Source organism: Struthio camelus, chromosome 1 (genome assembly GCF_040807025.1).
Source record: "Struthio camelus isolate bStrCam1 chromosome 1, bStrCam1.hap1, whole genome shotgun sequence".
Lineage (NCBI taxonomy): Eukaryota > Metazoa > Chordata > Aves > Struthioniformes > Struthionidae > Struthio > Struthio camelus.
Genome location: NC_090942.1, coordinates 164,125,592 through 164,153,424, shown reverse-complemented (window position 1 = coordinate 164,153,424; position 27,833 = coordinate 164,125,592). Strand labels below are relative to the sequence as shown.

General features: G+C 38.3%; 1 protein-coding gene across 3 annotated transcripts in view; it reads left to right on the top strand.

Annotated features, from left to right (window-relative positions):
- PCCA (propionyl-CoA carboxylase subunit alpha) overlaps window positions 1-27,833 on the top strand; it is a 314,254-nt gene that overhangs the window by 31,310 nt on the left and 255,111 nt on the right. For 2 of the 3 annotated variants that reach the window (XM_068928023.1, XM_068928032.1), the window contains exon 5: window positions 26,963-27,076. The exons of the other annotated variant lie outside the window; for it this stretch is intronic. In XM_068928023.1, coding sequence (XP_068784124.1) covers window positions 26,963-27,076 — 114 coding nt within the window. The remainder of the gene's footprint in view (window positions 1-26,962; window positions 27,077-27,833) is intronic. 3 annotated transcript variants of the gene reach the window in all.

Below are 27,833 nucleotides of genomic sequence, written 5' to 3'. Positions count from 1 at the left end.
ATAAATATGTAGTGAATAATCTTATCCTAGAGGTTTTTGGGAAAAACTCCTTTTTGAAATCCTATTTGTTGAATGTTAACTTTTTCTTTTTTGCGATGTTAAAACTTGCTGAAATCCCTTGTGGAGTTCAGTGTTGAATGGAGGGGTTTGGAATAGCTAAAGTACATACAGACCTTCAGTGAAACTACTTAACTTTTCTTATTCTTTCTCCTTCTCTGGAATGCAATGACAGATGTTTTGAGTATGCTGCTGTTAATACAGCAAAATGAATATTGTTCTATATTAATGAAAGGTAACTAGAATATAACAGTACAAAACAATTTTGATTTCAAGAAATTAAAATTTTGGTAACCATCGTGAACTGGAAGCAGCAGAAGGAGCTATTAAATATTGGGAGTGTGGAAAAAGTTGTGAATGTTATGAGAGCTAAATAAAGCTAACCTGAGGAAATACAAAGAACAAAGTACTGCTCGGTGCACTTAATCTTAAAAAAGACCAAAGATCTGAAGCATTTCTGTGAGTTTTAAAACTAAGAATTGTTAAGAGAGTAGGAAGGCAACATTAACACAGTTAAAAAGAAGGTAGGTGACTTAAGGGATTTGTGGGTGTTTGTGTTGTAATGCTAAGCTATGAGTAGCTGGAAAATTATGCTGTGGGAGATAAGTTCTTGCTTTAACAAATGTCCTGAAATAGAATCAGTGTGGTGGGGGAAACAGTTTGACAAAATGGCTACTGTGAAACCCATGGTAATTGAAGTTGCTCATGAGGTACTGAATGTGTTCAGAAAAGTAGGTCATAATAGATGCTTCTTAGGGTCTTGAAACCTCTGACTAAAATCTCTTATTAAATCAGTTATTTCAGAGAAGTCCAGGAAAGAATTGTTGTAAATTCATCAAATTACTGTTTTTGATTTAGAGCTCAAATTGCAAGAGAGTAATTCATCACATTTGGAAAGGTGAAGTGGGAAAGGATGGAGAGAATTTGGAAATTTTGTTTTAATTAAAACATCTGGTGGAATTATTTTGGGGTGAGAAAACAAGCAAAGAAGTTTCGGCTGAAATAGTAATCATATGTACTTTTTTCCCCCTGAGCTGATTGGAACAGAGGGTTAAGATGAAAGAGCCTCCTCAACCATAAGTATAACACTGTTGGTGCAAACATTGTCGAGGAAAGCTAGAGAACTATTGTAATGCCTAATGTAATCAGCTAAAAGTATGATAAATGAAGAACAGGCTTTCACTAATTGGATCTGAACAAAAGAAGGTATAGCATAAAGCAGTGAATGAGATATAATTTTATTTGGCATTTTTTAACACAGCAGGGATTCTATAGCCATATGAAGTAATGAACTATAAATGACTGAAAAAATCCCATGGGAAAGTAATGTAAACTAAAACTTTATGGAGTATGGGACAGCTGGTTATACCTCTTAAACATCTTTTTTTCTGCTAATCACTTAAGACTTCAGGTATTATCGTATTAAAAGGCCTTAAACATAGACATATCCAAATGTTTAACTTTTGCAAAACTATCCAGTTTTGCTGGATAATATAGAGCTGAAAATGATACAAATGCTTTTGATAACGTAAAAGTAATTGCATGGAGTTCAACCATACTGTAGGAACTGTAGTCTTCTGATGAGTGAGGGGAAAACAGAATACATCAAATGACCTAGAAATGGAATATCTGTGGTCCTAAGGTTATTTTTTCTAACCTTGAAGTCTGAGGCAATATTTCAGAAGAAAGTGGGGAAAAGAAAAAAAAAAACAAAAAACTTTTTTTAAAGGAAAACTGCAAAGCTCTTTAAGCTTGTCAGCCTTTATTCCAAGACCGCATTGAGCGGAATGAATTTGGATGAACAAATTTTGCTTTTGACTGAAACAATAAAAACTTCCAATTTTGTTAATGATTTTCTTACAGCTTGATGGGTTGCTGTCAGGTTCTTTTGTTCTTAAGAAGTCTAGTTGGTAAAAACAAATATTATGGGGGGGTTTGATGGCTATGTTTTAATCTAGGAAACTTAGCTTCCATTTTTCAAAAAAGTTACCCACACTGAGCAGCTATCTCTACAGGTAACTAACAAATATAGAGGTCTTGGTAAATGAGAGTTTGGGCCAACTTTTTTTGCAATTTCTTTTTTAAAATATGCAAAACTTTGAATAGGAAATATTTGAAAATATGAAACTAGCCTACCAGTGGCTCTTCAGAAGCTTGTGACTGGATAACCTGAGGGGAGATCTGGCTCAAGTACGTGTATGATAAGAAAACTTTATTTCAACACCCTTTTTGAATACCTGATTCCTAGACTGCCACCTAGGATCTATAAAACGGACTCTTTGCCTCCATGTACAATATTTGGAGAAATGCACTGTAAGGTATGTGGAATAGGAATATGCCAAAACAAGCCAAGGAAATACTGGAGACAGGGTTTGGTGTTCTTCAGTTTCTTCAGCGCTTATGTTTACTTGGCTTTGAAGATGTTCCTGTGCTAAAGCAAGGATCATATCTTAAGAAAGGTATTTATCTTTTGTTTTAAATACAGGACAGCATAGTGCCGCTTTCTTCATAAGAGGTGGTAGAGGAAATGTTGTCACTGTCCTGTTGCGTTTTCTTGCCTACTGAAATGCTGAAGATTCCTCCAAAGTGTAGGAGAGATGTAGATGGTGGTCTTTCAGCAATCAGCCTTGCACTAATGTAGTATGCTAAAATAACGCAGTGAAATGTCTAACAGATGCCTCAAGGCAGGTGCAGAGGGAAGGTGAGTGGGATAAGGACAGCCAGCTTCCATTGCCTTGCAGACTGCGTTGTTTAAACGCTGTACTGTTCAGGCATGTTGGGTGCACTTTTTGTGTTAAATTGTAGTTCTTGCCTGAGATTGGCTAGTAGGTACTGTATGTAGTGATTTATATGGAGTTAAACACTGTCAGTGTGACTTAAAAAAAAAAAAAAAAACAGTTGTGCTGTGTTCCTCTGTAGGAGTGATTGAGGGGAGAGGATGCTCTCCTGCTCTGCAGTGGCATGGTTTCCTTTTGCTTCCTCCCCGCCTTGGAGATAAGAACCGAAGATCCTGGGACTCTGTCTCCTTTGAGACAGTTTGAATGTTCTGTCTTTTTTCTGACTTCATCCTTCACCCAGGTCTTCAGCACCGATTTTTCGCTATGTAGATCCACTTCTGTTGCTCTTGTGATTTATATTGTCCCAGCTCTGCTATTTGCTGTCAGCTGTGGTGTGAGCATTCAAGTAGGATCTGTTTTCGGGTAGTATTCATGAGTAGTCCTGGTTGATAGTCCTGTCTCCTTTCTTATCTGGGTTGGATGTAAGGCGTACCACAGCACTGGTCAGCAGGCTGTAGGCTGGATTTTTCCTTGGCTGCTGGGACTCTTTCCAGGCAGAGATGGACCAAAGGTAGAAGTATTTTGGTAAATAATGTTCACAGGCTCTTATACCTAGCTTGAGCTGATCTAGGGCTATGTGGAGTTAGTTCTCTTCCTCTCTTACCTTCCTATCACTTGTGTAGCTGACACTTCTGTTGGCTCCACTGCATGTGCAGCCTTGTTAAGTTGATCAAGGCTGTTTATCTTCTGAAAACAATGCAAAAAAAAAAAAAGCTTGGATCAGTGAGCTGATGTGACTCACCGGCTTCATGAATGCTAGAAGTAATGCAAGAGTGGTACTGAGGGCACATGGCTGGGGATAGGGACAGAGGAGAGTTTCTAGTCATCCTTTCAAGAGTGTGGTTTTAGTGGCTTAAGTTAGTGTGAGCCTGTATCCTTGATGCCCGTTTCCTTCCCTGCTTCTCTAGGCCCCCAGTGGTTGGGTATGTCATGGGACTAGGTGATGAACTGGATCAGAAAACTTGAGCCATCTGAAATCCCTATAAGGAGGGTTATTTTTTAAAGCCAGATACTTTCCTTGATTGTTAGCTGTATAGCTCAACAGTTACAGGATGTTGTGGGGGCTGTTGCTTGACAGGCTGTGGTTCCACCGATGTGACTGGTGTTTGTTTTCAAGGGAGCAGTGTCAAAATAGAAACTAAATTCTGTATTAATTGCCTGGAAGATGAAAAAAAATCATGGCTGGAGATCTGGCACAAAGTGTGAAAGTGTAGGAGAGGGAGATAAATACTATTTGTGGGAACAACCTATAGGCATGAATACGTTCATCAGTGTATGCATTGTTTCATGGGTGTTGTGGTTTTAGGATATATGTTCTTCCTAGCTCTTGAAGCAACTGTCTTTCATCTGTTTGCTTGCAGCAAGATAGCACTATTATTTAAAAAGATGAAGCTGAGATTCTTTCTTCTGCCTCTTATTACCATTGAATTGTCCATAATGAGTAACTAACATCCTTTGATAGTTAAATTTCAAATATATATTGCTCTTTAAAACAAAAACTTTGCTCGATCCTCCAAGCTTGTCTTGTACAAACGAAAAAACAGGAGAAGTAGGATGATGATCACCTAAAGATCACGTTCTTACCTCTGTATAACAAGTTGTTAATGTGAAATTAGTGTGGCAAAGCTTATCACATTCAATGTCTTAAAATGAGTGGACTCTTCAGGTTAAATCTGGAGGTGGTAGGCCAGCATCAAACTAGAAATGTAGATACCTGTAAAAAGAGAAAAATCTAAAATTGAATCTAAACTTTATCAAAATTTTTTCAGTTTAAGTGACTGCTTTATATATAAATTATTTCTCACTTCCACTTTTTCTTGGAGACAGGATGCTCTACATAATTTAATAAACATCTTCCCCCCACATGAAACTTCTATATTCATTTTCCTTGAATTATCATGCCTGCACACATGGATGTTATAGTATCAGCTGGACTGATCACAGCTCATAACTGTAATTGTTCCTAAAAACAGGATATATTACTAGGATCAAAACTAAAATTTCTAGCTGTGCAACCATAGATTGACAGGAAGCACTTTTGAGTTTGCCTGAATAACCAAGGACAGTGAGAGATCAGGTAGGTAGGATTTAATCTAAATTTGTATTTCCTGCACTGTAATAGTCCTTAAAACACTAAATGATGACAAAACTTTTATCCTGATAAACTTTTCTTTATGCTGTGATCAAATTGAGTGATAAATACTATGGCATATCTGTGTTTTAATTTAGTACTTGTCTTTTAGTTCTGCTAAAGCTTGATTTTTGCAGTTAGCTTTAGCTCAGTGTGGTCAACCATAAAGCTTGATTTCAGATCCTCATTGCAAATTACTATAACAATTCTGCTAAATATTAGTGTCAGCTGTAAAAGTCTGAAATTGCATCCGTAAAGGAGTTTCTGAAACAGCTTACAGCTCTGACTTTCTTGATTATTTTTCAGGATGGAGTTGCATCCTGAAACATTTAACAAGGTAGCACTAGGTTGGCTCTTTTTGATTAAAAAGACCCCAAATCTCATGCTTCTTGTTTACTGTAGGGGAAAACAGTAGTCTGAGTAGTTACTGTGAAGTAATAGCTATACTTAGTGTTGTCATGGTTTGGTAGAGATGTATATATTTTTAAGTAAGCCTATGTATTTTTTTCACTTTGTCTTCATCTTGCTATGCTAATCAAACAGTGGTCTGAGGTTCATTTATTAGCAGTTAATTTGATGTATGCTGTTGCATGAATTACTGCAGCCTGTTAGTAACTAGTATTTAGTATGCTGGTTACCTGTTGAGTTTTAATATCCTGTCCTTGAAAGGTAGCACAAGGTTTTGTACCTCTTGTAGGCAGTTCTTAAAGCTAAACTGTTTTTAACGTGGGCTTAGCAGCCGTTGATGGACTTGTGGCGCACCGCTTATGAAAGCGTGCTGTCTCCCTTGTCTGTTTTCTGTGGTAAGGGAACATCACTTTCCAGGAATCATGCCTTTAAGATGTACCTCTTATAATGTTCCCATCCTTTTTTATTTCCATGTGTGGTTTCCTGAGGTGTTAGGAATGAATTGTAAAGCAGCCACAGATTCAGTGTGGCACTGGTAATACCTGTTGGGGGCAGTGAATAATAGCACTTTGGAAGGGAGAAGTGGGAAAGGGAAAAAGGGGAGAATGTGTTCTTCATATCCTCTTTCTTCCACATGAACAGTCTGTTTGAGCTGCCTGATTAAAATGGATATGTACGCTTCCTTTTTTGACCCTTAAAGACCCTTTACAAATAATACAAAAATCCTGGTCTGTGATGCTTATCTTTTAATAAAAAAAAAAAAAGTTTAGTTTTCCTTTTAATTTGCATGTTTGTAATATTAGATTATATCAGGGACCATGACTGTCTTTAAGTCATGCAGCCATCAGTGCAATGAGCACACATCGAGCTTGGGTCCCACAATAACATGACTGTTTGAGAATGGCTCCCTGCAGGAGAGGAATGTAAATGGCAGCTGAGGCAACTGTGTTGGATTCATAAAGATAAGATCCTGGTTAGGAATGTGGGATACTGGCACATGGTCAGTTCTTGCGATTGATTTTCGTGTCCTAAAACCAGTAGTAAGTGATCTTCCTGCTGGCTGGTTCTTTATATGATGGTCTGTCATCTTACTATGCAACAATCATTTCCTCAAGGATCAGGTGAGCTGCCTTAGTACAGATATTATCATGTTTCTTTACTTAGCTTGGCAGTGGTTGTCTCTTGAGAATTAGAGAAAGCAGTTTTAGCTTTCTCCTGTTGAGTGACTTTGTATGTCATGTGGTCTTAAACAGCACATTACTTTCCAGATGTGTGAAACTGCTTGATATTTGGACGGCTTTTTTTCCTCTAACACTTTGCCATGATAAGTAGCGGAGGTTCTGAAGGATGTTTTTGAAAGGCCTGGGAACCAGTTGTAGTTTGGGTATTAAGTTTTATTCATTAATCATTCATGGCTGGTGACTGAAAATCTGTATATCTTGATATTGACTTAAAATGTTCAAATAGTTTTGAGCAGTGCAGACAGGTCTCAAGGAGTAACTGTTAAACTTCTACCAGGAATTAACTTCCTGCACTAAATTAAGGCGCTAGTATAATGTCACAAATAAGTTTTCCTTGCTAGCCTTCTAGAGACTACAATGCAAATCCTGCTAGGGAATGGTTTGTTTTTATTTTGTTTTTTGGTAATCTGGATGTCTAAACATCTATGGGTAACTGAGTCTTGTTTCTGGGCATGTGTGTTCATAAGGGGGCATGTGTGTGTGTTCATAAGGGGGCATGTGTGTGTGTTCATAAGGGGGCATGTGTGTGTGTTCATAAGGGGGCATGTGTGTGTGTTCATAAGGGGGCATGTGTGTGTGTTCATAAGGGGGCATGTGTGTGTGTTCATAAGGGGGCATGTGTGTGTGTTCATAAGGGGGCATGTGTGTGTGTTCATAAGGGGGCATGTGTTTGCAGTGAAGGTGCCAATTCGATAGAGCTTTTCTGATCTGTGACCAAACCTTGGTGGGACCCTGTATCAAACTAGGATTCTGCATGTTTAGTGAGAAGTCAGAAGAGCGTAGTAAACCTTGTCTGTACAGTGTGATTTCTCTTCAGACAAAATTTGTAGTAGATGCTTGTCTGTGCTTAGATTGTATCAACACTGCATTCCCAAACTGACACATTTTTGAAGTAATGTTAAAAGTTGGAGACTCTTTTCATATGATATTGCCTGCAAAATTTGCCCGATGGCCTCATGTTTCCTTATGCTATATAACTGGGAAAGAAATAGCTGTGAGTGAATGAACGTATGTTAATCATTAATTTGTGACTGCTGGCAAGATTAATATTAAGAGTAATGTGGAGGGAGTGAGGATGCAGCCATCCAAGTCTTGGGCTGTAGTGCTGGTGCTTCTCCTGGAAGTTAGGACTAGGGGTGATGAGGTCTCATATGTGGGTGGTGGTCAGGGTGCTTGCAGGTGAAGGAGCTGCAGGGAAGAGGTGGGCAAATGATGCAGATTGGAGACTCCCCCTGTAGGGTTAGGGAGGCACTCATCTGCCACCTACACTTGATATCTCATATAGTTTGTTACACGTTGGCTTGGATTCAGGCTGCTGTGGAGAGACGGCTGCGGCTTATCTGGCCCTTGAATTATTGTGGGTGCCAGTGATATTGGCAGGGTGACCTTGAGTATACAAAAAATTAATAGAGGGCTCTATGGGCAATGGTAAAAGGCACAGGAGCTCAGGTGAGGGAGAGTCTTCATCCTGCTGATAGAAAGGCTTGGGTGGGAGCGGACACTTGGTCAGCTCATGTTTCCATAGTTGGTGCCTCAGGCAGGGCTTTGGCTTTTTGTGCCCATGGGGAACCTCTTAGGGGAATGAGGATTACCAGCGAAAGATGGGTTGATCTCACAAAGCGAGGCAAGAGCCTTTGTCAACATGCTTGCTAATCTAGTGAGGAGGGTTTGTGGGAGGGGTTTGTTCAGTCCAGGGAGTGAAGGTGGAGGTATCCTTGATGGGCAGTGAGGGGAGTGTGTGGGGATAGCATGGTGGAGGCAGCTTTTGCACTTCTGTAAAAGCAGTATGACTAAGAGGCCCATCTCCAGTGTCCATATATAAACACAGCATGAGGAGCAAACAGGAGGAATTAGCCTGTGTGCAGTTGCAGAGCTGTGATGTTGGGATCCTGCAGCTTATGTTGCAGGAGTGCAGCAGTGGGCAGTTACAGGCTCTTTGAGAAGGACAGGCTGGGAGGGTGAGGTGAGATTGAACTCTGCTAAGAAGTCACTTGAACATGTGGAGCTTGGAAAGAGTGAACTAGTTTGAGAGCTTATGGGTAAGGAACAGAGGATAGACCACATCATAGTGGATGCCTGTGACAGACCACCTGATCAGACGGGAGGCAGATGAAGCTTTTTTTCAGAAAACTGGAGGAAGCCTCATGATTACAGAATCTGAGGCTCACGGTGGTGGGGAATGGGGATATTCTCACTGAATATTTGCTGGAAGGACAGGGTGACAGCAATCCTAGAGACTCTGGGAATGCGTGGAAGATAATTTCTTGACAGAGGGTGATTGGTTGTATCGGGCTGATGCTGTCCTTGACCCCTTTAAAGAAGGAAAAGCTAGTTGGGGATGTGAAGCCCAACAACTTTTGACAGCATTGACTGAGATAGATTCCTTAGATTCCGGAAAAGTGAGCAAGGCAAAAGCAGAATTGCAACCCTGGACTTCAGGAAAGCAGATTTTGACTTGTTCAGGGATTTGGCTGGCAGGAAGGATCCCATGGGAGACTGACCTGGAGGTCAAAGTGGCCCAGGAGAGCTGGCAGGTGTTCAAGGATAGCTTTCTCAAAGCACAGGAACATCCATCCTGCTGTGGAAGAGGCTGGGTAAGTGCAGTGGAAGCCCTGTTGGGCTGTGTGGGGAACTCCCGCCTGAGTTCAAATGAAAAAGTTTACAGCAGGTGAAGGCAGAGATAAAGAGGAGAAATAAAGCCAAAGCTCTGCTGGTGTTGAAACTACTGAGAGATGTGAAGGGCGGCAAGAACAGTTCCTGTATATCAGCAGCAAAAGGAAAATGTGGGCTCATTGCTGAGTGGGGCAGGGTACATAATGGTGACAAAAAGGGATGGAAAAAGCTGCAGGTCTGCTGTCTGGCATGTTGAAGCCTCGGCAATGGAAGCCTTGCCAGCGTGGTCTGGCCAGTGTGTGTTCCTAGGCCATTTATCTGTGCTGTAGGAAAGGATCCCAAAGGGCTCTGAACTGCCTTAGTACATGGCTTGCTTGTACGTTTCCAGTGGCTTGTGTAGGTGGGTGGGAAAGGGGCAGTGGTTAGCCTGACTAATGGCCTTTGGGCACTGTTGTCTGATAAGGCCAGATCCCAGTGTCCTGAATCTTGCCTTTCACAAAGGAGAATGAAGTGCAGAGTATCTGGGTTTAGGCAGTCTCACTGCCTGCCACAGTGACTTGCTGCTGTGGCTTGAGAAACCACTATTGGTGCTTTACCTTTTTTCCTCCTATGCTTTCAGCAAGGTAGTACTTTTCTTACTCATAACTTCAAGGCTGATTGAAACTTTGAATACATCTATTGATATATTTTGTTTTTGTTCTTTAACTTAAGCATGGTATAATTTTATAGAACTGCGGTAACCACTTCTGTAACAATTTCTTGTAGTTCTGGTTTGAGGAAAAGCCATTTTTTGTTTGAATGTAATACTTGATAAATACAGAGGTTGGTGATTCTTTATTCTGTAATTATAAAACTATAGCAGTAGGCTGGATTTTGCTTTTCTATTTTCGCTTTGTCATTTTTAATGATAGTGTCATTTCATATCTTTCTGATCAACCTATTAGCTTTTGTTTTGATAAAACAATATGTAGAAGGTCCATAGCTACCTTGAGTATGTCACTTATCTCTGCAAATGAAAGACAGATTTAAAAAAGGGGGTAATGTGTGGGAGATTTTTAGCCCTATGAATTTTGTAGGTGGTGAGCTGAATTTTAAAGTAAACATGATTTTTTCCTTATGTTAGAGATACAGTAGAAGTGTAATTTGTTTCATTTCCACTTGCTGAATGTTTTGAAGAGTTTTCAGAATTGGTCCTGAAAAAGGGTTACGTTAAACCTCAAGTTTTGTCATATGCTTCCTGTTAGTTATTTGTGGAGCTCAAGATGGACAGATAACCTACTAGACATTGTAAGATTTTTTGCAGTGCTGATACTTGTTGACAGAAGTTTCCTTTTTACTTTTTTCTTCTGAGGAAACACCATAATTTTACTCTAAGTTAATTTCAATGCAATAGGAAGATGTAGTTTCTGTAAGGTCTTATTTTGAGGGATCTGAGTGAGTATTTCTCCCAACAGTAAAGCTTTTTTTCCTTGCCAATTTTTGTTTTCTGCAGAGAATTTTCGTTTACAACTTAACAAACAAAAAAAAGCAAATAGATGCTTAATCTGTGTGAATTAGTCCTGAAAATTCTTTTTTTTTTTTTAAATTGGGTTAATGAGATTCAAGAAGTGACATTGCTGTGTTAAGGATTTTTTATAAAGCAAAAATCATAATCTAGCATATGGAAGTTTAAACAGAGTTTGTGATTTGAAGATATGCCTTTTAAGAAAGTCTTCAAATACTAAAATGTTGCATATATTTCCATCTGCTGAACTAAAGCATACAATCACTATTACAATTTTCTGCCCTCAGTAGATTCCTGGAAGTAAAGCTAACCTGTTAACTATCACTCTAAATTCATTCTGCAGACAGACATGCATGCCTATGTATTCTCTCCACCAATATTCTTTCTACAAAAGAATTTGAATTGCATGACTTCAAGCAGTTCAAACAGTGCCCTTCTCAAAGTACAAATTGTCAGATAATATGCTCTTTAAGAAATTATAGGTGCAGTAAGTCTGTGATGAGGACTGTTTCTGTTTTTAAATTAAAATGAAAGCTAAGACACTCCCATAAGAATTTTATCACTGAATAACCATTTTGAAATTATGTAACTTTCAAGCCTATTTGGAGTAACGTTTCTCACTTTGTCTTAAGTGTTTCATCTCTGTAAATGAAAATTGTACTGTTACAGTTGTTTGTCCCCTTCTGCCAGCCCTTCTCTAAATCTAGAGTTGCATTAACTGAGTTTGCATTAACATGTCAGGTACATAGTGCAGCCACATCTAAATGATTTTATTCTATATTTTTATGGATTCTTTGCATTCCTGTCATATTTATTTACATACGTTTTTAGAATATGCCCTCTGAGATTCTCCTTGAAAAATGTTAACAGGAGCCTATAAGTTGTAGTCTGTTCTGTGCAGCCTCACAGGGGAGAGTGCCTTGAAATGGGACAAGGATTTCAGTATAAGCCTATGATCATGTTTCAAGGAATCTGGGGCAGCAGAAGTACAAGGAAGTGTTTGTGGGGCTTCCTGCCAAGTTCAGGTTTGGTCATGGGGGCAGACAGCCAGTCACTGGATGCTCCATTGAGATATGTGGGGCAGATGTCAGTGTCAGGAATACTTGGAGTTATGCTTTATTGCTTTGACTTGCATCGGGTGTTTTAAAGCTTCCTTCCTTAGCCAGAAAAATGTGATGGAATGGTAGAACGTGCATCTTTGTACTTTAAGGTTTATTCTTTTGCTGTTTGCTCTCTTTTCTCAGTTTGCATTGTTTTTTATTTCTGTAGCGCTCTCTACGCTCGATTTTTGTCCTTATTAGTTTAGGCTGTTGTCTTTTTCCTTGGTAGTAGCTAGCAGAACCACACACTGTTAGTGGTGTTCCCTCTCCCCCACTTTTCCTTTATATTCTTTCAGTCTTGTTTTTCCTCCTTCATCATCACTTCCATCAGTGATCGTATTGCTCAATGTATGGAGAGCCATTCTGCAGATTTACTGATTGTGAATGGTCTACCTTGAGCTAGGAATTAGAGAGCTTTACAGACCTAAGAGATGGCACAGAATTTAGGAAGTTCTTTATGCTAAGGATTTTTGGTTTTGAAGGGAAAAATAATTAGCAAGCCCTGGTCATTTATCTATTTGAAGTTATTTTATGCATGTTTATCCGTGTTTTCCTGTTTGATCTTTTTTTCAGATTGACTAATTAAGCAGGAATACTGCTTGTATGACTGTTTTCTGTCATGGGAAAAGCAAACTTTGCCTATGACAATGAGTTTCAAAGCTAGCGTTACTACTTTCAGAGCTCTAAATGCATTTATATTGCTTCAGCAGGAAGGATGCTCAGATCATGAAACTTATGAACTTTGAAAGTTTAGACAAGTTTATTCATTTTCTTTTAAAATGAGTGACTTCCTGGTGGCCTTTCCCTCCAAAGAACGTAGAGATTTGTTCTCCCTTGACCTCTCAAGATAATTTATCTTGCTTTAAGCGTGTATTTTTCTGCCGGCATATGTACACATGGTAAAAATATATGAATATCTGACATTTACTGTGTTAAAACAAAAAGCCAACAACATTCATGAAAATCTGAGAGCTGCATCTTACCCAGGTGGCCTGCTGGTTGAAATATGACTCCTGGGGTGTATTGTACTCTTAGCCCTAGGATTCAGTAATGAGATTGAGTGGTATCTTACGTGAGCACTTCTGGATGATTGACAGTGAGGTGATGCGAATCATCATTTATCAAGATATTATCATGCCTTCCCTTGATGATTTCTCCCTGCTATCTGGGGAGGTGGGAGGACAGATAGGACTTTGTGATGTCAAAGTAATTAGTGTGTGTTCGTTTCCAACTGAACAAGCTGGAAGCTAATGATCAGGTAAATGAAGATGAAGTGTGTTAGTGTAAGCATGAAGGTGCGAGGACCGTGGGGAAGAGCTTATCAAAATTTTGTGGCGATTATTTGAATATTTTACAATTTATTTGTGCAGTTGCAAGCAGTCTTTAAGACTACTGAAGTAAGGATACTTCTGCAGCAGTCTATTTACATGCCCTTTGCCTCTTCAAGTGAGTATATCAGCTCTAGGGTTAAGGACATCAGATTGTCCGTTCTAAGGACAGGGGACTCTTTATGATTTTCTTAAAATCTGAATAGTGACTTGCAGCTAATAGTGGCAACCTGGAGCGAAATGGTGTTAAGGAATGTAAGTGGGTGTTGAAGAGGTTGGATCCTCCCCTGCCATGGGAAAAATTGCTGGAAATAATAAATTGTTTTCCATGTATTTGATCTATGACTGGTTTTGTATATTCCTAAGATATTTGGCATTGTTTGCATATATGTTAACTTAAAATATGGCCTTTGCAGTATGATCTGTGATGCTGTGGCGGGCTCTTAAGAGGTACTGTAGTTTCTTACTGCAAGTTTGGGAAGTGATTCTATGCTGCATGGGTTACTACCGAAATGTTTTTGTAACCAAAAAGCCTGTGTAGGTGTGTGTACAGTTACACTGTTTCAAATGATGCTTAAGGCACTGAATATAATTCCTCCCCTTCTGTAAGCATAGTACACCAGCTAACAGCAAGAGATCCGAGGGATTCTGTGGTTAAATTTATCCTGTGTGATTAGATATTGCTAATTGTAATTAACTGATTGAAAAGCCGTTTTACGTGCTTGCTTTTCAATTATTAGAATGTTAATTTAATCATCTTCATTTATCAGTAAACATGTAGTATCCGTGTGCCAGTCTCCCAGATACCTTCAAGAAAAATATACCTATGACACCTGATAAAGTTTTATAATTAGTCTCAAGGGAAAAGCTATTAAGTAGGCTAGGATTTATATATATGGCTTTTCTTTGTGTTTATCAGTTCGAGTTCCTTTTTTCCCCTCTTCTTTGAGAGTGAGTGGGCTAGAATCCCTGGCAGGAATTTGTCCATATTAACATGGCTCATCAGAGACATTATATTTAATTGGAGAGCCTGCGGTACAGTAGCAGGAGGCTGAAGGGAATTACTTAGCATTAGCAGTGGCTCGTCTGGGAGTTGTGCACTAATCAAGGAGCTTGTGTGTTAACTGTAGGGATGATGGGAATTATGACGATTATGACATGTGAGCACATGTCTGTGTGAGAACAGGACAGGCAATGAGTTAATCAAGAAATATATTAAATGGCTCCCATGCTGCTTCGTTATTACTCTGTAGTGTGTCTGTCATATTGTGTACTTTAACAAAAAAAATTCAATAGGTGTTTTTCAGGTAAAGTAGTTACCGTGTCTCTGACGAAGAACCTCTTTTTCCTCGTGTTCTTGAAGAGCATGCCTGCTTCTGCGCACTGTGTTGAAAGGTAGAAATAAGTGAATACTTGGTCTGAAAAATGCATTTAAACATGTGCCTATCCAGTCTGCACTCTATGTATTTCACCAAATGCTTGCTTTCAGTAAATATAAATTGCTTTCCACTTTTAAGATGGCAAAAACATCTAGTTGAAACTTTTCGTAATAAAATCAAATTGTTTTTTTGGTAAGCTATTAATGTTAACCCTTAGCAGCTTCACTCAAATGCAAGTGCTAATCTTTTCCACCATCCAAACGCTCTAAACCTAAGCTGTAGTGGGTATTTATATGCCAGGTAGACCCATCCTGGGCACAGCATGGTGAGAGGCGTCCATTTCGTATCTATGATTAAATTATCAGTTATGCTGGAAAAATCCATGGTTATATTGGTAGGCAAACTTATCTTAGAGCTACTGGACAGAGGAGCATGTGCACTTTTTCTTCTGTCGTAAGCACTGCCAAATTTAACACAACTTTCTGCCAAACTGCGACCTTCATGTATTAATTAAAGCAGTATCATGACTGGTACCCAAAGTGTTAACCTGTAGGAGGTTGTTATTGAAATCCTTTATCTGTGGAGTCAGTGTTAGTGGTCAGCAGCATCAGAAGCAAAACTGCAAGTAAGACCCTCCCTTGGGTGCTGTGAGCTCAGCAGGTTAAACTGTCAAAGCTGCTTAAAGGACTGGTGGTTAAACCCCCTGGAGTTATAGGTAAACCAATCATTTGCTGTCAGCAGGGAATATGACTTTATTTAGCAGGTAGAAAAAAACTACATGCTAAAAGGAAAGAGGATTTAGTCAAGCCATTGTGCATGTGTGTCACTGTGCTATGCAGATTCTGTGTACCTTAGATTTTCTTAAAATTCTATTTTAACATGAAATCAATTATTAAAATTTACTCCAATGTCGTATAAAACTATCCATACAGTCAAGCTGATCTATTAAATTTGTAAATATTAGCTATATTTTAAGTGAAGAATGCAAAAGTTTTTATCACTCTTAAAAATGGGAATAGATAACCTATGCTTTTACCATGTGAATATAATGTACCTAGTCAATGTTAAATATATTTAAAGATTTGAATACTTTTTCCATAATTTATAATTACATATATATTAGACTATAAGTTTATAGGATGAGAATGTAATTGAGCTAGTAGGATAGTGATACTTCCCATGTTTTCGGTTTCTAATTCATACTTCAAATGTGAAGAGCAGGAGCACTTTATTTCCTACTTTATTTCTGTCCTCAAAAAAAAAAAAAATCTTGTAGTGGGTAGCTTGTTATGAAGGGGTATGATGTAGTTATGGGAAGAGACCTGACACTTTTGCTGTAATTTTGTTTTTTGGAACAAGGACTATGCTTAAACTCCTGGGGGGGGGGGAAGCAGGAGAGGAGGGGACACAATGCTGTAGTCCGTTAAGAATGCTCTAATTTTTATATATTGGAAGAGCTGTTTCCTCAATACACTGCACTGGATTGACACTAATTCTGCTGTTTGTAGTAGAGTCATGCTATCCTAAGATAGCATAGGTCAATGTGGTGCTGTGCAAAATCTGCTTAAGCTGTCTTAAATACAGGGATCTGTTATAGGTCTTTATATGTGGTTCAGGCCTAGAAGTTTTATGGTAAAAATCTGCTCTGCACTTCCTTAGTCTGTTGTAACAGACCCAAGTGGTTGTCAAATAGATCACATAGACATGATTACGCTTTTGGAATGGATGAGGATGAGTTATTGCTAAAAGTCACTTTATTTAAAAGGTAGCTCTATTGTGAAAAGTTACTTAGAAGTGCGTTTCATGGGATTTCTGGCTTCCTGTGCACGGACTTCCCAGAGCAAGCTTGCTCAGTGCTTTTTCCATTAAACAGTTTTTACAGTCTTCATGTTGGCACCTGTATTTTGGAATCTCAAAGCTGCCTTGAGTTCTTTCAAAATAAGGCTTTTGAGGGTAGAAAACTTAGGACAAGTTTTATGTGGAAGACATGAATGTCTTATAATGTAATGATTTTAACGCTTTGTTAGAATAGTAATTTTCCTTGTCTCTAATTTCATTGGAGAACCAAGAAAACTTGTAAGCATCGAAGATAAGGTTCTATTTTAAGAATGCTTTGCTGAGCAGGATAATTATTTTGCAATTTCACCACTATTTTTATGGTTTGGTATATCATAAAATACTGTTTGTTTCACAAGCATAATTTGGGGTTATGTTCATCTTCTATGTTTATCTACTTTAGTACTTCGTAGTCTTAATCTTAGTAGTAATGTGAAAGACTACTGTGCATTTTCTGGGCACCTAAGTGTAAAATATGCATGTATATGTGTCTGTATACATACATACACAAGTGTGTATGCAGCTGTCAGCGCATGTGCACACACAGGCATACTTTTATGCCCATATGTAAAACCTGTTCCACAGGTGCACACACAGGCATACCTTTATGCCCATATGTAAAACACTGCATAGCCGTAAGAGAAATCCGTGTTTAAGCAAGTGTGCTGTTGATGTTTCAGATACTTGAAGTACTTTGCATTCACCCATAGCTTGCTATTTTGATGGTTTTATTTTAGGAGTTGTATGACATCTTAGGTCTGGCTGCATATTATGTCTGATCTTGAAGCCCAGAATATTTCTGAGAGGACTAGTTGTGCTCTTCTATCCAAAATAACAGATGAGTCAGAAAGGATATCTTGATCATGTGGCTGCAAGATGATTAGCCTGCTGATCTGACAGAAGGTTAATTTCCCCTCCCCTTGGGTTACTTTTCCTCTGGGTCTGTTCAGCTCATTGATCTGTCTCAGCATCATGGTAATTGCTGGAGCTGAGCACAGAGGAATCTGAAGAAAGTTAGAGGTGGGATCATCCTTTGAGTGGCAACTTGTATTTGCATAAAGTGAAGGTTATTATAAAACTTTGCTCCAGTCTCGATATATGGTTCATGTTGGGGCTGAATTTAGTCCACTTTGCAAAAAGTGAATTTACTTTAAAGTCTGTATTCTGTATCTCTGACTACTTTATTATGGTAGTCCTCCAGCTACTCTTCCAGACTACGTTGCCTTGAACTAAACTGACGTATATAGTTGTGTACTTCCCCTGTCACCTTTTCTTTTAAATGCTCTTGGGCAGTCAAGACATCAGATGCCTGTGAATTCACCTTGCTGTTTCTGTTGGCTGTTCTTCCAGTTCTCTAGAATTGGTGTTAGGGATCCCTGACTTAATCCCTGACCTTTCTTTGGATCCTGGAAGCAATGTCTACAGTCCATCCATTGGTAGGCAAGCAGACCTGGAGATCAGACAAGAACCTCATCTGAATGTCTGCGTAGAGCAGTCCTCAGTCTCTGAACTAACCTGAAAATGCTAGATTGGAGCATGTTACCAGTGTGCACTGTGCTGCTTTGTAATGTAACTGAACTTAAGCTACTTTTTTCTGGAACCTGTATATCTTCTAGTGTATCTAGCTCGACTAAGAGCAAACTTCTACTAGGTGAAATTCTATAATTGTTGCCTGCCTTCACTACCACCAGATCCTACTCTCCAGACCTGCTTAACTACTAGCTTTTCATCTCCCATATGCCTTCCCAGTTGAAACTGCCAAAGCCATTGTGGTTTAGAAAACAAAACAAAGAAACTGGCATCAAGTGCATTCTATGGTGAGCTTGTTTTTGTTAGCAAGAATCAGGATGAAAAAGATTTGTCTTGCAGTTTTTTAAAATGCTTAGGAAAGTTTCAGTGAGCTTGGAATTCACAGGATTTCATGAGTGAAAGTTTGAGATGCTGGTGCAGATGTATTTGAAATGCAGAGTGACTATTTAAAGGTGCTTTAAAGCACTCTGATAATATCACAGAAAACTATTAATTTTTGTCGAAGACCCTTAAAACTGAGTGGTGTACACTGAAGATGAAATCCTGCTATGGCATGCATACAAAGTATGCTGGACTGCTGTAAAACTGGTGCATTGCTTTAGCTCTCGTGAAAGGTGAAGAAACTGTTTTTTGGTAAGCAAAATTATTAAATAATTGTCTATCTGTGCTATTTAGGTAAAACTCCTCCATGTGTCTTGAAGATTTACTCTAGATAACGTTCTTCAAAGTAAAAATCTGGAGGCATGTACACAATTACCGGTTCTTTTGGGTACAGTGAAGAAACAACCTGCAAACTGGCAAAGATTGTTTTGAGCAGCTGTAGTGGCTCTTATCTTCACTTGGATGAAGAAACCTGGAAAAAGCTTTTTCTTAAAAGGAGCTATGAGTTGAAGGAGACAAGAGGAAAACCTTTCCCTCAAGGTTGTGAGAAAAGAAATTTCCATTGTTAGGGCAGTGAGTTTGAGTTGAGGAATGGGGCAGTGTTTCTGTGTGTGTTCCTCCTGATTTCTTTTACCTTTGTTGATGCTACAGTCCATCCAAAGGTAGATTAAATAAATAAGAGGGGCGCTATTGATTTACCTTTTTCCACTTCTACATTTTCAGTTATTCTGTCAAAGAAAAATTTATTCTTGTTAGTTGGCTTTGACTAAAATGTGGAATCGTGACAATTTCATTTTTTTGAAACTTCACTAGCAAACGAATTGCTCCTCTTTACAAAAAGCGTATAAAAGTTAGTTTCAGACTTGTTTTTTAGAACTTTAAATGTTTTCCTCTCGAAAGGAAAAGCTGCTTGAACTTTCCGTTTAAAAAAAAAGTGAACAACCTGTTACTTATATTCAAGTTGGTTATTATCTACAGATAAACTAGGTAGGCAAAAGAGGATTTGTTTTAAGAACTAGTAGGCAAGCTTTCCTAGAGCAGTTCCAAGGTAACATACTATAAAGAGCTGTGATAGAGCAACTTCTGCTAAATAATCAAACTGCATCTTTGATTTTTTTTCAGTATCTGGCAAAATAAAAACTATTCAGCTTAATTATATGATCTTTCCATCACACTCACCTTCTCAGCTCTGGCTCAACTTCAATTCTGTAGTGTTAAGTTTATACCACATTCCTTTTTCGTTTGAGGCACACTATTTTCCCCTGCATGCTTTACTTAACTTTCTGTTAGTACTTCTTGGCTGAAAAGCATCGTTGAAGCACAGCTTAATATACAAGTTACATGGCATTTCCTTCCCTGCTTTCCCTTCCGCATACTCAGTATTACAAGGTATTTATCCTGACGTTTCCTTGGTTTTGGTATGTTACCCACAAAGAATTTTGCTCTCAGAAGTCTATAAGTTGAAGGATTTTGAAGAGGCAGCTAGCTGTTCAGTTGTATGTGAAAATACTTCCTGTAAACTGTTTTCTTCTACCCATCCTCCAAGCCTTTGCTGTTTTGGAGGGTAAAGAACAGTGAGCACTTGCAGTAGAGTTCTGGTGGAGAAGCCTTCTCATAGGGTGCCATCCCCAGTCTCCTAGAAGCACGCTTCACTGGGAAATTATCTGCTCCAGTATTAGTGTATAGGAAAAGGCTTTAGAAGCCAAAGTCATACTGGAAGACTTCATTTCCTTTCTATTTTTATCTGTAGGACTCTGGAGGCATTTCCTTCTTGTCCCAGCAAACAGCGCTCTGTTTCAGAGTATCCTTGCATGGCAGGGGTAGTGTGGTCTATTCCTCACGGTTCTGGTGATCAAGCCTCTAGCTGCCATGGTGAACCTTTTCCTGTTGGTGATGTCTTTGTCAGGTAAAGGGATGTTGTTTTAGCAGCCAACAAAGTTCCAGAACTTTATGTTTATATAAATATCTATATGAAACTGAGCTTACAAAATAAATTCACTTTTTGGATAAGTAAGAGTATGAACAGATAAGAAGATAGGTGTGTATGTGTTAAGTGTATTCTCTGTTAGAAATGCAATGTTCCTTGCCTAGTTGGTGTTTCTTCTTTTAAAGAAGGTTGAGTTCAACCTGGAAGTTTCCATTTCAACCTTAATTGGAATTTATGCATTTTTGAGGGCTCTATTAAGTGAGGCTGCTGCTGTATGCAAGTTTGGACTGGCAAGTTTGGAGTTGGAAAACCTGGGAGGAAGGGAAGAAAGGCACCCGTAGTTTCACTTTCTTGGCTGGTATGTTTGCTAACCTAAGTTCTAATGCTGTGGGTGCTAATGGGCAGACGGTTCTGAGAGTTATACTGGGGGGCTTGGAGGAGACTGTCAGTAAATACTCACCAAAGCAAATGCTTGAAGGACCACTAAAGAACTGTTTCACCTTAGTCTCACGTATGACTGCGTTTGTGGGCCACCAGGCTGGAGAATGTAAGTTTTTAGAACAGACTTGAAATGGGATCTACTTAATGCCGATGCTCTAGGTTGCCTTGTTTATTTACATAAATTTTTATTTAGGTTTTTGAAATGCTGAATAAAAATAAATGTGGGAAGTGTGTGATACTTATGCTATTTATGGCTTTCAAAGTTCTGCTTTTCAGAGTTTGCTTGCATTATTTCATTTTAGGGTTAAATGCTATAATTGTGTGTCAGTATTCATCTTTATGGCTAGAGCTTTAAAGACTGTATGAATACTGAACACTTACTACGTGCACAGTTTTATTATATTATTGATGTGTGTATTTTAGTGTGAATCTGTTAGAGACGCATCTTGGATCCAATGAGATGTGTGGTTTTGACAAAGCAGTGAATTTGAACCTTGAACCTTTTTTTGCATCCAATTGATTTTTAATTCAAGACTTTTCAATGCTGCAAGCTTTTTGTTCTGTCTGTCTTTTTTTGGCTGTGGTGCTGGCAAGATTTGAGGTGTTTTTTTCAGCTACCTTACAAAGGATTTACTCATTAGCCCTATTTTATGGGTTGAGCTAATTGTAGTTTGTCTTGCTGAGCGGTATTATGCAGTTTGGGTCAATTAAGTGAATCCACTTACACCAGCGGATGTTGTTGCAATGTGTAATATTGATTTGAGCTATAAAAGGAGAATGACTTGTTTGATTAGATTTTTTTGTCTAAACAATGCTGAGATCTTTCTTAGTGTACCAAACAGAAGTGTTCTCTTCATTGATTTTTTTTAATTGCTTCTTAGATTTGATTAGCACTGACTGTATATGCCTCTATAACAGTTTCTCTATCTATAAATTCTGAAAGGGTACAGAAGAACTGGGGAAAATATATGTTGCAACTCAGTTATATGCAACTGAGCTGCATGAGTATCTACTTATAGGAAGACTCTGGGGATGCATAGGGTGACCTGCTCTGAAAAATTGGGACGCGAGGGAATCCCATACATTTATCTCCTCAGGGACTGGTGGGGGGAGAGTGTGTGTTGTATGTGTTAATTAGGCATTTACACTGGAGTAAATGGCATCTGTCACATGGTAAACATGAGAAATTGCTGAAGTGCATAAAATTATCTGTGAAAGCTCTGAAAGTGGTATTAGCACTTGGTTTGGAAACTCATAAGATGTAGAAATTTTTTCTCCCTTAGCCTGCATGACAAAACCAGCTTTTAATTTTGCAATTAATAGAAGGGGAATCACTATAAAAGGAATTGTGGGGAGGAGAGGGGAAGGAAAGCACTTATATTGGATCAGATCCATAAGAAAGCAAGCTCTGGAATCAGTGAATAATTATAATGCTAGGAGGAATCTACAACTTATCCTAATGTCTTCAGTCATTTCATAGGTTACGTATGTGTTGGAAATAAAGTATTAGTGCTTTGCTTTGAGTTGATGTCATTCCTACCTGTGTGCTCGTGCTTCTATTTCCTTACCAAGACAACTTCCTGTATTTAATTGGCTTCCTCTTTTGAAAAAGGTGTAGTATATATGATGGCAGGCATGCGTATGTAAATGTGACTTGCATGTAATACAGGTTTCAGCTAGCAATCTGCAGTAGGTGAATGACTTCTGGGAAACAAGTCTACCTCGACTGACCATGTTAAACAAAGTATCTCAAGGAGTGCTATATATATTCTACATATGTAAGACACTATTTTTGATCTGTCACGATTATTTGAGAGATAGGTTTCATTAGGCTAATTTTAATAAATTCCAGAGTATGGTTGGGCAAAAGAGCATGCTGATGTCAAATGAGTACATGTGCCACCCTCCAGGGTAAGGGAGTGCTAATGCAATCTAGGCAATTTGGGTACTTATTAGCTCTGATTCAGAGCAGTCCTGCTAAACTGGGTTGTCCTCCTGCAAAGCAGATATTTCTGTGGTATTTATATGCCAAGCTCTGGGTTCTGGGAATACCTCTCTTCTGGGATGTGGTGCCAAACCCAATCCTAAGCACCGTACCTGGATTATAAACCGTTCTCCAAAATGAGTCACTGCTACAGTTACTGCAGCCTTATTGCACTCTCCACCCTGCAAGCTGCTCCAGCCTGGAGCTGTGCTTGGAAGCAATCCAGGCCGAAAATGGCTGGCTAATCAGCCCTGGTGGACTCTCTTTAGGTGGCTGTTTGCCGGAAACCCGGTAAAGAAACACAAAGCTGTTCCTGTGGAAAGCCAGATCAGATCTGGCAGGATTATTAGTTTAGATGTCCTGCCATGAGGGTGGCTTCTGGACCTACGCTAGCCTCAGGAATGGGTGGCCATTTTTTTTGTGATTTACTCCCAAATAGGCTTGAGCTGATTCTTGTATCTGTGGCCATGGGTACTATAAAATATTGCTGTTGTACTTTGAAATGTGTCCAGTTGTCTCTGTTCAGTTGTGTGTTTATATACCTTAATCCAAAAATAGTTTATGCTGTTTTAGGAACTATCATTCTAATGTTGTTATGCTTGGACTACTTATGAAATCGGGAATATTTTTAGTAGCATATTTGTCATAGACACAGAGCTGGGGAGGTGATAACGGGATGACTGAATATTCATTATTGATTTGAGTTTGGATTCTCAAAGGTGTAACAAACCTATACAGAGATTCAGATGGCTAAATTTTGCCTGTAATCTTTGAATTAGTTGGAGGTTGTATGTAAAATCACACTTCAGTAGGTTTTGGTAAATCTTTTGTCTCATTTCAGTCATTATTGTGAAGTAGTCCTTGTGAAATGTATTTAGAATATGCTACTTTTGCAGAAGTTAAACAGCCTTTCTGCAGGTAAGACATGACTTTTCATGATTTTCAGTTTTTTGTTATTCCCTGGTATAAGAAGTCCTTGTAGCCGCTTAAAATGTGTCTTTTGAAGCACAGGTAGTCTGAGATGGTTAAAATTTACAGTATAAACCATTCAGTACTTCCAGGCTTGTCTGCTTTTCTGGTCTTTGTTACCCATTCATGCTTGAGATTGCAGGGTCAATTCCAGTATTTATGAAAGAATTGTTTCTTCAGGAACCTCCTGGGACTGACTTCTTTGTGGCTTTTTTTAAGCTAAAACAGAAAAGGGAGAAATTGCTTTTCTGAAAAATTGTAGCTACAGTAAGTTGGGGACAAGTTTTGATGCGTAGGATTGTGATTTAAGTCAAATGCTTAAAAAAGCAGAAACTCTTGAATCTGAAGATAAACTGTATTTGAAAATTGCAGTGCTCGAACAGGGAGAGTTATTGCGTTCTTTGGGCACTCTTGAAATACTGCATTATTGCATGTTAGCTTCTGCAGAGAAAAGCTTACTGGATTATGGTGTGAATTTTGTGTCGCTTGGTAATAAGTTGGAAGATTTGACTGTCATGTAGATTCAAATGATGGCTTTTGTACTGTTTACCAGTAACTATGGTTTCAGTGCTATTATGTTTCTATATACTATGCTGTAAGTTCTGTAATGTGTTTGTGGTATGGTACTTGGAATATTGTTCATGAACCTTAAGATGGGTTGTGAAAGGAATAAAATGTTTAAGGAGGGGTGGTATCATGAATTTCTAAGAAGAAATGGATTTCTATATCCATATCATTTGGACACATGGTCATTTATAAAAAGTTAATATGAAAAGGATCCACAACCTTGAAGGGTGTGCTGTCGGTGGACCAGGAAAATCTGGGATTTTTGAACTAGTAGCAAGGAATGAAGACCTCTCTCTTGCCGGAGAGAACTTCACTTCATGCTCTGTGACAGTGCATCAGGTAAAGTGAAGATGATAGCTGAGGCTACCATTCTGTTGTATTTGTTAAATCTGTATGTGAGTGTATTAGGGTGTGGGCAGGGCTGAACTGACATTGGACTAGAGAAGACAAAAAGGAGAAAGCAGCTTGCCAGATCGTAAAGGAAGATGGGAAAGAAAGAGTAGTTGGAGTAACAAGTTAAGTGCTTATTTGAGAAGGGGAAGAAAGAAAACGGTAGGGAAAAGTGGGCACACTTTCTGTTGAGTATGTTTGTAAACCATTGATGTTGCAGTAATTTCCGTGACTGCTTTTGATGGTAATAAAACTCTTGGTCCTTCAGTGTGAGAAGTGTGCATGTGTGGCGTTATCTCTTGGTATTTAAAAACAGCTAACTATACTAAGATAAGTTAATCCTTTATTATAATTATAAGGAAGCTTTCAGTCCTATAAAACATATGTGCTTACCTATTTTTAAGCTTGAATGACTTAATTTAGCTGTGTAAAGTACATTGGAAATAAAAAGAACAGTGTTAAGCATATAAATAAGGATTTTCAGGAACCATGCCTTTTCTTGCACTTACTGCTCCAGGAAGGTTAACATGTTCTAATCTTGGTAGTGTTTGATCAAAAGAAATTACTAGATTGGTTGAGGTGCGCTTATTAAAAAGCATTAAAATCTTTCTACGAGATTATCTGCTAGTACTTGGAGGTTTTTGTTTTTGTGTTTTTAGCGTGAGGCTAATTCTGTAGTAGTAAAATTAAACCATTGTCATTTTGCAGAAGCCACAGCAGTTTGAATGTGAAATACGTGGAGATTCCAGGAAGCCGTGTGCACTCACCGCTTCTGAATTAGCCATTACTTGATTATCTCTTTAAGAGTTGCTCCCAGAAGAGAACTTAGGTGGCAAGTTAAGTTTATTTTTTTTTTCCTGGTGTTAGGATTAATTTTTGTAGAAGTGCATAAAACTTAATAGAAATGAAGAAAAGAACAACTGCTTAACTGATGACTCCCATACAGTGGGGGTTTATGCTTGTTAGACATATTTTCATTATGCTTCATGAATATTTGTTTTTCATTCTTCCATTCAAAACATTTTTTGTTTGCCACTTGTTCTTTGTTTATAGATATGATTTTTTTTTCTGGCTTTGTGTTTTTCAATAAGCTAATAGTCTTTGCAGGCTACAGTACTTAACCTCAGTGTGTTATACTGATAACCTTCACACTACTTGCAAATAAAATTACTTGTGATAAAGAACAAAACTCCAAGTTCATAAACTGAAAATATTTAAATTTCACTTATTTGAATGTCATTTTATAGCACCCTGTAAAAATATTTTCAAAGTTTAGACTACGGAAGATGAGATACAAAGTATTTCATAAAAATAGCAGACTATAGTTTAAAAGTTGGTAATCACTGGAAATGTCAAACAGTCTATATAGTAACATGGCAGACTTGCTACTACATAGCTAACATGAATCTAGCACAGTTTAAACAAGAGCACATTTTCTTTTAATAAATACTGAAACGGAGCTTACAAAGGGAAAATAAGAACAACTTACTAGTTCTTGGATCTGTATTTGCGTTATGTTTTTCTTTCTTTAAAGTAAAAGATAGGTAAAATAATTTTGAACTCTGAAACCATGTTGAAGACCAATATAATTAAACTTTTGTAACTTTTTTCCCCCTAAGGTAAGTGCATATGTTTAAGTTGCAGTAGGTAGAATTTTAATTTCTTCAGACCTAGCTATTTTATTATTTGTGGTGAAACGTTAGGAAAGCTTGTTACTTTTGTATAGTCTGTGTTTGACAAAGGCATATAAATGAGGATACAATGGATCAGGAATCAAATATGAGCCTGCTTAAATAATTCTCAAGATTTTCTGGTTCACGTGTAGTGATATTGAACTCTTTAGTCATAGGCTTTAATTTGTGCGCGGTGCTGACCTGATGCTGTGCAGGGACACTCACTGCATCCCTTCATTCAATTCACTCTAATTATCCCCAACTTCCTGGGGAGCCTGCTTAGAACTGGTCATGAATGTTTGTTATTAAGTATTAAGATATTAGGCTACCCTGGTTCTGTGTAACAAAGTAGTTTTTAGTCTGTGAATTTACATATAGATGATCAGTATAGGAAGCAGAAATTATATTTGTCATGATTTTATTTGATCAAATTCAGAACAATACATTGGGATAATAAAACGTTTTGACAGTGACTTAAGCCTGGAGTAAATGAAATGTTATTGTGTGAGGTTTTTGTATGTCGATGTTTGTAATTTCCGTGTGTATTTTAGAGTGGTTACGGTATGTAAATTATCTTTGAAACAATCAGATCTGTGTGCATATTTCAGGATGATGGTAATTATTTTTGCTGGGAGCATCTGTTAATGCAGACTATTGCCTCTTCAGGTTCATGTGAAAATGGCGGATGAAGCTGCCTGTGTTGGCCCAGCTCCCACCAGCAAAAGCTACCTCAACATGGATGCCATCATGGAAGTCATTAAGAAAACCAGGGCCCAAGCTGTGAGTCTGAATGAGTCTATCTGCTGCAGCTGTTTCATATATAGAAAGCAGAAAAGCCAGAGTTTGTATTTTTTTAAAGGTGTGTGTGTGTGTGTGGGGGAAGTGATTGAATATGCTATTCCAGTTAGTTCATGTCACATGAGTTAAATGTGTCCGAAATCGCTACTGGAAATCAAAGGCTTTGTAGCATCTGGCAGTGCTGGTCGCTGATCCTGCAGGTGGCTGCTGGATTCAGCTTTCACACCAGGGAGCAGCTTCAGTTCATTTCCAAATTTGCTGGGGGAAAAAAAAAATTCCAATTAGTTTTGAGCATTAACCCTTTATATGCCTTAATGTTTTTTTTGAATGTTTTGAAAAGTGTATCCAAAGAAAGGCTTTTATTTAAACTTAATTTTAGTCATGTTTTAAATTATCCATGCATAATTATACTTGCAAGAAGGTAAATGGTGCATTTTGTAATTTTTGTTTCAGGGTGTTTACAAAATGCTCATTAGCTTATATGTGTAAATATGGACTATTCTGCCTTTCTTCATCCAAACTGGCCAGAGATCCAAGCTTAACAGGAATCAGCTGTAAAAACTGTGTACTCATGTCCATGTTCATAATCTTCTTCTGCTGGTGAATTAAATGTGTATTATTCAGTGCTACTGTACACAGAGCATTTTTTTGAATAACATTTGTTGGAAGTATTTGAGCGATGCTAATTATGCTGGAGTGGTTTTTGATCAACCTTGTAATTTCTTTCAAAGTAGACGTT